Genomic DNA, 10,660 nt, shown 5'->3' with positions numbered 1-10,660 from the left:
AGAGGGTTTTAGGATAGGGGAGGGGTCTTTTAACAACTGTTGCCGGAGCGGCTCCCGGCCATGGCTGAGCGCTGCCTCTTTCACCGCAAAGAGCACCGGCGCTGCGCAGCGAAATCAAAAGGAATTAATTACCCCTTCACACATCCACGCAGAGCTGCCATTAAAGGTCAGTGCATTAGTACATATTTGTAAGATTAAAAGTAGCCATTTTGAAATCAATTATACGCTAATGCGCGGGTTTTCTGTGCGGCCTTATTTCGCGGCGATTTAATTACGTTTCCTGTGATAGCTGAATGTGAAAACGCTCCGCCGGCAAGGAGGGGATATTTCAATAACTGCACGCCAGCCACAGGTCCGGGAGTGGCGTTAAAAACAGGCAACAATAACTTGCCGTTGAAGTTAAACCTTCCCCGTATATATTAAAAACCTGAATCTACGTCTGTATCACAAAACTTTCCCATTAATACATTTCCAAGCACTCTGCGTTTCAGTTTATTATTGAGGCTGGGTTCGCAAAGCTTTAGTACAACGTCACCAAGGGAAAAAAAAAATCGCAAACCACCTATCTCGTATAAAACACAACCTAGAGCACAGCAGATAAGGGGGAAAGGAAGGATTTAATAAAAATGTTTATTTCCTACTCAGGTCAAATTTTTTAAAACCGATGTATAATAGGGAAAATTACAATGAAATTTCACGGTGCAAAACGATTTTTCCTTTTTAGAGTGTATTTCGCTAGACATATGACGTACTAACCAGCTTCTGTGACGTACGTGTCGTTACCATTATCTGTAAAACCTCTCCTTATTTCAGCATCTGCTGTGCAAGACCTGGATGGAATGATATTATGGTCATAAGCAGTATTCACTGTATATTATGTACATCCTTATGTCCAGTGGGTTAGTCTTGTAGTTTAAAAACGAGTCGGATAACATGAATAAACGCCTTAAAGGGGAAACCGAAGACTGTGCAGAAAATGGAAACATTAATATATTTAACGTGTAAAAAATATTAGTGACGAGGAACAAAAAGGTGAGTTTCATCAAGGTTTGACTGGATGCCAGCTGAAATCTCCCAAGATGCTTCAAGGACAGGACAATGACAGGAGGGGACATGGCGAATTGTCCATGCCAGGGAGCTTAGGTGGACCTGCGGGACAAACACATCAATCAAAAGGTGGAACCTGCAGCCGATCCTGCCCGCAGTCAGCCGTCTCATATTCATAAGTCCTGTTTTCATGATCGACCAACAGAAAAACCTGCAAAATTTTTGTCCAAATAGAAGAAGTAAACACACACACAAACAGAGCCCAGAAACCCCAGCAACGCCACTGTTCAAAAGTCAAACACAAGGACACGGCATTTAGAACAATTGAGATATACCACAACTGTCCAATCGATAGCTGTTTAAACAGTATTTGGTGTCCAGGACATTAATAATATAAAAAAAAAAATAAATAAATAAATAAATAATAATAAAAAAAAATTCGCTGAGCGGTACCTTTCCTTCCAACTGACTAGGAAAGTGCATATTTAAATCCCTACAAACAGGAACAAAAACTTTGTTGCATTTCTATAAATACGCTTTTGGCAAGTCACATGAACGAGATGCAAGCGGGCAGACACCTGCATTTTTGTACATTTTGCTTGCTTTCAAACCTGTGAGGTCACGGCTCTGATTCTCATCGCGGCTGCCTGCCTGATGCCATCACTGCCTCTCTAAGCAGGATTTCTGGAGTATGTTAACCGTGGCAGTATTGACTGCTGGGATTTGCACTGTTGCTCGCAAATCTAATCGTATCCCCCCCCCCCCCCGTCCTTGCCCATCCATGAAAGCCAGGAGCATCCAAGAAAACCTTTTTCAGGTAACTCGGTCACCAGAGGTTCACATAAACATCAAGTTCTACCATCTCCATGAAAATCAGAGGTCACCTCTACTAATTAGGGTGTTTTTTTCATAAGTTCCTGGTGCTGAAAAAAAAGAAAAAGTAATTACAAAACACCGTCTTCATCTGAAAGTGCACCTATGCCAACCCAATCCCCTCAGGAAAATGGAGGGAATATTGATTAATGTCGCTCGCATATCCGTGCGTTTCACAAAGCAGAAACTGGGCTGCCACTTCAGGGAGAGACATTAATGCAGCCCAGCCATTCTAATTGGCCTTCGTCCGCAACGGGACCCAACTAAAAAGCTCCGATATACATTTGTACTAGACATGAAGTACCCTCATCCCTAAACCAGTGCAAAAACGCAGCATTTGACATCTCGTGTGGGATGGGGGCAGGGACTTAAAGGAGAGAAACAGACAATACAGCCTTTTTCCTTCTCATTTTATTTCATTTGTCAGACGTCTATCAACTGCCGGATATTGAAAGCCTTCGGGAAGGAGAGATAAAGACTGTCCAGGGGCTGCAGCTGTGCGCGTCGCCATCAATAATCCCATTGACGGAATTATGGAAATTAATTAGCTGACAAACGAGGGCAGGGAGGGGGGAGCAGGGGGAGGGACTCACTTGGGCTTAGTCTCAGCGTCTGTGACCTGGCGGATAAAGACGGCGTCCTCGGGGTGACTGATGTCACCCTGCTCCTGCATGTACGAGGAGGCAATGGCCAGCGTGGAGCCGTCGTTGCTGAAGGCCAGTGACGCGATGCTGGTGGGGTAGCGGTGGAACTGGCACAGACGCTTCTTGTTGAACGGGTCCCAGATGTTCACGAAGCCATCTGAGCCCCCTGCGAGTCATTTAAAAACCAAAATATCTGAATATCACGTGGTCTTGCCATGTATCTTGAGGATAAGACAGCTTCTTGAAAATGGGCAGCTTCACACACACCAGAGTGAGGCAGAACTGATCAAGAGAAACCACCTGAGACGGGGCGCTCTCGATCCCCGAGTGCCAGTATCCAGCAGATTTTCCATCCTACCTGGTCCCAGATGAACCACACCTGATCTCAGGCAGATAGTAACTCATCAAGCAGGATGGAAAACCTGCTGGATAGCAGCACTTCAGGATTGGGTTGCTTACTACAAGCACAAATACCAGCAGAAATATTTATGATCAGGTCTCATTTCCAATAATATCTTACCTTCCAACCACAGGGTTTCTAAAAGCTCTGATGGACACTTAAAACTAATCAAGCTGATCAGTGGACTAAATGAGGCGACTACAAACGTACTGGCCACTTTCAAAGAAGGTCACCGGACGTTACATTAAGAGGCAGACCTACCGGTGGCGAAGGTGTTGTGAACACTGTGAAAGGAGATGGCATTGACGGGATACACTTGCTCAATTCCGTTCTCCTTCAGTCGGTGGCATTTAAAAGCGTACTTCTTCTTCTGGACTTCCAGACTAGGGTCCAAGTATTCCACAGCAACCCGGCCTTCGATCGAGCTCAGCACATAGCCCTGAAAACAGAGTCACGCACAGGCTAACGCTCCACCCGGCTCACGTAAGCACAGAAACAATCACTTATTGTTGGTCCAGCATACAATTTAGCTCCGCCCCCTAACCCAGTGTTTCCCAATCCCAGTGTGGATTGGGAAACGCTGCCCTAACTGAATATGCGGGCTCACCTGCTTGTTAGGGAAGGCCCGGATGCAGCGGGTCTGGTACTTTAAGCTGGACTCTCTCCTCTGCTGCACATAGCCCATGTTCCTCAGGTCCCAGACCAAGACTCTCCTGCCAGCCGTCCCCACAATCAGCCTGTCCCCTGCGACGGAGAGCGTGTATACCTATAGAAGGGAGGTGGAGGCAGGGTTTTCAGAAAGCAACTTCAATCCCTCGCTCGTCTCATTCAGAAAACTTCACCACCACCAATTCAACCCATTTCAGAGCACAACAGAATTTTGGTTTTCTCCGAGTCTTTGTTTTCAGAATTTAGGGTGTTGGCGAATAAGTGTATCCTCTTGTATCCACGGTGACAGACACCATGGCGCCTCTATAGGCTCTAAATCACTGCAGTTCTTCGCACAAACTGCAGTTAAAATCAACAAAACACAGGCCAGCGCTTTGCAAATATTTTCCAACAGCTCGGGCTCTATATCCCGAACGTTTTCCCCCTACTCTTCATGCACAGGCATCCGACCTGACAGATCAAATAAGACTCGTGAAAAGCCGGGTACAAACATTCGCTCAGAAGAATTACTGAGACTGACGAGATTACGCGCCCTGCGGAACTCATAAACAGCTTAATTCGCTCGCCGATCTGTCAGGTTCGCCCCGCGCACCTTGCCGGTTTTTAAGGTTACCTATAAATCACAGCCGTTATCTAATGCGATCCATTTATCCTGAACACGGGGCCGTTACGGAAATTGGGTCATGAGTAATGTGTGAAGCCAGGCAGCCTTTCCTGCAACATAGCAACAAGTAACACAGCCATTAAAGCCTGGAGCTCGCCTGTATTTTTCCTGTGAGTACAGATAGGCTTAAAAGCCCTTTCATGAAACTATTTTATCCACAGCAGTTACTTACAAAGGTGCCGTTTCACAGCTTCACTGCTGACAGGCAAAAATGGCCAATATAAAAAGCCGCAACACAACTCTGCAAATATCCATCCAATAGACTGATTCAGGAGGGAAGAAAGCCTTTTATGCAGCAGACCCACAGTAAAAACTGTCATATAGTATAACAGGATCACTGCTCATTTAATCCTTTTACAGTAATAAACGTGGACTATAATCGTGACAGTTTATTCGCTCTAGAAAAGTCTGTACTCATTTTTGTTCATGTAAATCATCATTTTCATAAAACGTAGGCCCACCTTCTCGGGCTGGGTGAAGGTACCGGCATTGCAGGGTGTGCGTGGATCCCACAGCCTTACAGACCGGTCCCAGCTGCCCGTTACCATGACGTTGACTTCAGGACAGTACTCAACACAACGGATGGGTGCATCATGTGTTCCCACAACTGTATCTGTTGAGAGCAAGGGAAGGGTTGCATGTCCCCGTTATACTACAGATCCAAAGACAATCAGCCGTGTGCATCATATGCAACGGCATGTTAATACGGTAAGTAATCATAAGTTTAAATACAACATAGAATTAAGTAGTAATAGCATTATTATACTGTATATGTGTGAGGTTACCAGTAATGTCGCACTTAGGCTACTGCTTAGCAGTGGCAAGCATACCTTGGTCTGTATTTAAATCATGGGTCTTCAGCTGCATGTCCAAACCCCCACTCCAAGAATGTGTGGGATCCTGGAATAGGACATGATCAGAGTGCAATTCAAACCCTCAGAAATCAGAAAGTGTCACTGTGTAATTTTATAAGAACTGCATACGGGTTCATCCATTTCACTTACATAAAAAGCACAATCCAGTACGGGGGCCAAATGCTGGTACTTTATTCTCATAGAGTTCCCGCCAACATCGTAAAGGCGGACAGTGGAGTCCCAGGAGGACACCAGTAAGAACTGGGCTGTGCTAGGACTGAACTTCACTGCCGAGATACTATCTTCTGGACCCTGGTTCAGCTTGAACTCATTCGACCCAGTCATCTGTTGGCAGAAAAATGTACCGATTAATGTGTGGATCCACCCCATAATACATGATAAATGCGTCTTATTGTACGCGCCAGTCATACAATAACGATACAGCTGTATATTAATCCTGACATTCTTAAAAAAACTATTGTCGAGACCATGCACCCGATAATCGCAATTTTGCTGCCGAAGTTCTTGTGAAGCTGTACTTTTTTTTTTTAACTAGCGTGCATTGTGTGTTTTTGTATTTGACTGCTTCTCCCAGATGTAGTAATTGGCTAACTCTAGCTAGCATCATCACCCGTAAGCAGAAACAATGGAATTTCCGTTAAATATATAACTGAGAGATTCATTTCAATAATTAAAATAACTGACGTTCTGTTGGAAAATTAAAACCAGTAACCCACTTTGACATACAGTGGTCACGAAAATGTTAGGCCTTCTTTTGTCACGTCGTGCCGCTTCCAACCCGCAGCTAGCAACACCTCGTTAGCAGAGAAAGTTTTGGCCGGTTGGATACATACTCACCTCTATTCGTTGAGTGCTACTACCCTGTAATACGTTTTTATTCTGAAAAAAAATAAAGTATATCTCTCGAAACAATTTAGCTAGCAAACAGCAATCGAGTCTCCGGTGCAGGCTTCACTAGCGAGGGTGTAGGAAAGAAACACGGCCTGTCATTGGCAGGCTCGAAATCCTGGCGCTCCCGCCTTGATTTTGATTGGCTCTTGTATCACTTCCGGTTCTCTTTCAGTTCTTCCGTTGCCACTGTGTATATCACGTGCTCCGTGTCTGTACTCACAAAGCTGGACCCCGTGTAGATAAGGAATATTTAACTGGAGTATGAGCGCACAATAACACCAGAAATACATAGGGTATGTATGCTCCTGGGCACTGAGGAGCATAGCCTACTCTAATTTCGTCGCATGTTTCTTAGATAAGTAGAATTATACTTGGATTAGGGTATTTTTGAAGAGAATACGACAGATATAATTAGACCTACTGGCATGTCATGTTCTGAAAATGTTCGATTCAATGCAGACTACGTTTTGTGTCATAATCCGTTTTTGAATTTTTATTCCAACAAATCTTTCAAGATGATTATATGCTTATTGTAAATTTAAACAGAATTGATTGATATGGAGGAATGTTGCTGGGGCTTTCAATGACGTTCGATTTTGGTCCTTCGAGGACTTAATTCGACCTAAGATATCTTGAGCTGACTACAGTTTGAGTGTAATCGATTAAACGGGACATAATTAGACGTTACTTCAAATTAGGTACCCAGTAATTTTAGTTCCTGTTCAGTAGTAGTTAAATACTGTAGTTGTATTGTAGTGTTGAAATATTCATAGTTAATTTCAAATGATTACTTGCTTTTTGACCCCTGACGTAATATACAAAATCACAATGATGTACATGATGATGAAGGTGAAAAAAACTTGTGTCATTAACCATCAGATTTTTACATTTTGCCACCTTTCTAAATAATTTCTCCAGAAACCTAAAGGCACACCACTTTTCTGTCGGGCTACATAGCCTACTCGTTTCGCAACAAACTATCCGAGTGTCCTTGAATAACTCGCCTGTCATCTGTCACTGAATACTCTTAATATATTGTAGTTGAAGAATGGAATACACCATGAAACACGTAGAAATCCAGAACCTATATTTGTAGAAATTACTGTAATATTGAGATGCCACCGTTCTAACCTCTAGTGGGTCTTTCCTTTTCCTTCACTCTTGTGCCAAGAATATCCTGCAAATCTGCCTATATATTAACATTACAACAAGAAACAATATATCAATATTTTACCTTACTGCCATTTAAAAATGTAACGGATACTTTTACCAGTCAGTAAAATCGAAATGCAGCATTTGTGGATTTCTGCTCCGTGCCCAGAAAAAAAACGAATAGAATTATTTTGCCATTTATTGTGGCGGCCTTCCGTTACAGCACTACATTTGCGATAACATGTATATCAGTTAATCACGGGAAAAGCACTAAATTAAAAAAGTACAAAATAACATACACATGGTGTATTTAATAGGCTACAATCAGAGAAATACTCGTATTTAAACATATATGCAGGTTATTATACGAAATGTAAAACATCTTCGTTCAAAGAAATGTTTATAAATATACATAGACATGTTTTACATGTATGAATTGTGTTACGGAGTATTCGATTCAGTATTCGATCTTGTTATAAAGATTGTACAACGGTAAAGCAGGTAAGTTATTGCCGGAATAATACAAAGGTGTGGGGAAAGCAATGGACCTTGGCACTGGAACCCTGAGTAGGGAATTTTCTCTAAAAACAAGTGGCATCCCAACCAGAGTCTGTGTAGAAGCGTGTGCCATGTTGGCTGCTTCAAGTTCTGCCGAGAGCTGCCTTTTCCATTTGTTCCTGCGGTTCTGGAACCATGTCTTGACCTGGGTCTCTGTGAGCTGTAGGCTAGAGGCGAGACAGGCCCGCTCGGAGCTGCTCAGGTAGCGTTTCATGTCGAAGGTGGACTCCAGCTGGTACACCTGACTCCGCGAGAACACCGTGCGGGTCTTCTTCTTGGCGGAGTTACTATGTTTGTCTTCGGCGTCTCTTTTCCTTCCGTCAGAGACGGGTGACATCTGGCTACATGGTCTCTGCTTTTCCTCTTTGTAATCCTGTAATACACCCTTTGATGAATTCTTCCCCTTTTCTATTCCACCTGGAACCGATGCGATTCTTTTCGCTGCGTCTACGAAAAAGACAGTGACGGTACGGTGATGTCCAAAAATCAAAAGTATAAAAATGATGTTGCTAACATCGTCTTATTATTACAAAATAATTTACAAGATTTCTTTGGTCTACTATTTTACGGTAATTTTCACGTCAAATATACTATTATCTCTATTAATACATAACGACGCATTATGGCTTTCATAAGAACTATAGTGAGTTTCCCGAAGCCTTATTAACGCTGCGTCGTTCGTAAGTTCTATCTTTTAACACAGAACCCCAAACCTTTAAAATGATTTGTGTGGTGCAACAGTGTAAAGCGAATGATTTATTACATTTAAACATTATTCTGTACTTTAATGAGGAGTTCATTAGGTTTGAACTTTGGCCACTTGATCGACTGTCGAAAAGCTATGAGTGCCCCATTAAATAAACAATGGCATACAATTAATATTTAACAAACCGTAATTAAATCAGACTACATTTTACAACAATTTGGGGGAAATTATTTCATTTTAAAGCCGATTTCATCAATTTGACGAGGTCCCTCAAAATAGCTTTGAGAGAATAACATACTATACAACGATATCTTTGCGTTCGGAAGTGTAAATTAATAATAATAATAATAATAATAATAATAATAATAATAATAATATGAACTGTAAAACTTACTCAAACAAGAAAAGTTAAGAGCCTGCTGTCGACCATCACAGTGCTGGTCTCCGGCCTCGGCACAGTAACAATCCACAGGCTCTTCTCCTCCACTGCACTCCTCGGACGATACGGACAGCGCGCGATTCCTGTGCAGCCCTTCCTTGGAATTCTCTGCGCGCGCGCCTTCAGACGCGGTGCCCAGAATGGACTGAATGGTGAAGCTGGAAACTGGGGCCGGTGAGCATTTGCTACCATTGTCTTCTGTGCTACTCATGCTGGATTCATAACACTGGGGGAATCAGAAGCCTTTATGTGTATGCAAAAAGAACGATAACATAAACCCGTGTTCCGTATATGTGGAGAGATTAAAAAGTGATGTCGGGAGGGTTTTTTTTTCTTGAACGCACAGTCTTATACGTATTTCTACCTACTACCATCCGCTGTCGACTAGAGGCAGTGTTGTGGCGTTGCCTCATTTTGCATGTTGGTAAGCTTCTCATGGGCCAATCACAAGCGTAAACTATGCCCCGGAAATTTCAAAACGCCTGTCTTCTTGTACGGAGCGATGCAGGGACCGAGAGACATCCACAGAAAAAAAAACAGCGCCGGTTTGACTAATTGTGTTTTGTAGTCCTAATATGTATTTTATTGCACAAACACAGCCGTGCCTCACAGAGTTTGTGTCAATTGCGTTTCATCTGTAACAAAGACCCACCGATTAGTTCTTTTTTAGAGATACCGACTTCAATGCTTTAATTGGAATGGTCCGAAGGAAAAAAGTGGATATGAAATCTAAGACACAGAAGAAAAAATGCATATGTAAAGCGAATATATATATATATATATATATATATATATATATATATATATATATATATATATATATATATATATATACACACATTTTCCCCCACTTACACTCTTGTTTTTATTAATAGACGAAACGATGTTTTACAGTATATACCATTAAACAGTACATGTATATAAAACTTTTATGGGTACCAATTATGGGCTCTGTTACATATTTATATACAGCCTTTCCTTTTGCTGTTTGGATATTTGCATTTTAACAGCATTCATATTATCAGCGCTACTTGTTTGATTCGACGTGCGGGCTATTTTACGAGTTCATAAAGCAAAAACGAAAGTTAAATAAATTACCATCCGCGTACGTTTGCCAATGCTGAGGTTTTCAGAAGTTAATGTCGATGACAGAGTTTCACACGGTTGATCAACTTCCTACTTGATAATGACCTTCTGGGACATCCTTGTAGCACTAAAATTGCCACAAGTACACGTTTTCATAGACGTTTTTCTGTCACATTTGAAGGCCTAACAGAGAACGAAAGTATTATCTCATTTATTTAAGGAAAATTATATTTTTTCAAATTTATAGTGAGCAATGCCATTGTCATGGGAATGCAGGACTATGGGTAATACTCTTAAAAGTAGCCCGTATTTTTTTGCCAACATTTTGCTTCTCTGAGGCAGTCCAGTTCATTTTGCGATGCGATTTCAAATTGTCAGCAGAACGGAAAGGTTATGGCTAATTTGAGGGACTGAGATTTCCAGTGTGCGCAACGAGACGCATGACTATACTGTAATATTTTGACGCAGGTTACCTGATGAGCTGAGTAGTTTTAATACGGAATACCATTTTAAGCCATATTTACAATTACAGTTTTCCGCAATTGTTTATGTAAAGCAGGAGCGGGGTATTCTAAGAGTAACATTGTTAATTATTTTGTTAATATCAATATACATCCAAAACACATCCATATTTATAAAACAGGCTTCACAAATAT

General features: G+C 41.9%; 2 protein-coding genes across 3 annotated transcripts; both read right to left on the bottom strand.

Annotated features, from left to right (window-relative positions):
- Nucleotides 1–598: 598 nt before the first annotated feature.
- On the bottom strand, nt 599–6,174 carry bub3 (BUB3 mitotic checkpoint protein). Of its 2 annotated transcripts, XM_048987964.1 has the most exons (8): nt 6,010–6,174; nt 5,302–5,496; nt 5,128–5,197; nt 4,759–4,910; nt 3,572–3,730; nt 3,226–3,403; nt 2,514–2,730; nt 599–1,149 (listed from the first exon to the last, which is right to left on the bottom strand). In XM_048987964.1, exons 2-8 carry the CDS (start codon nt 5,494–5,496, stop codon nt 1,140–1,142), a joined length of 981 nt encoding a protein of 326 aa, XP_048843921.1. In that variant the 5' UTR covers nt 6,010–6,174; the 3' UTR covers nt 599–1,139. The 2 variants fall into 2 exon arrangements, with proteins under 2 accessions (XP_048843921.1, XP_048843922.1); XM_048987965.1 differs by lacking the exon at nt 599–1,149 and having other exon boundaries at nt 2,316–2,730.
- A 1,306-nt stretch (nt 6,175–7,480) lies between these two features.
- Nucleotides 7,481–9,473, bottom strand: LOC125715302 (homeobox protein HMX2-like). Its single transcript, XM_048986611.1, has 2 exons — nt 8,874–9,473; nt 7,481–8,220 (listed from the first exon to the last, which is right to left on the bottom strand). The coding sequence occupies exons 1-2, from the start codon at nt 9,127–9,129 to the stop codon at nt 7,673–7,675; spliced, it is 804 nt and encodes a 267-aa protein (XP_048842568.1). The 5' UTR covers nt 9,130–9,473; the 3' UTR covers nt 7,481–7,672.
- Nucleotides 9,474–10,660: the final 1,187 nt, after the last annotated feature.

This window comes from Brienomyrus brachyistius, chromosome 20 (genome assembly GCF_023856365.1).
Source record: "Brienomyrus brachyistius isolate T26 chromosome 20, BBRACH_0.4, whole genome shotgun sequence".
In the NCBI taxonomy this organism is placed as follows: Eukaryota; Metazoa; Chordata; class Actinopteri; order Osteoglossiformes; family Mormyridae; genus Brienomyrus; species Brienomyrus brachyistius.
This window is presented reverse-complemented; position numbering and strand designations above follow the sequence as displayed.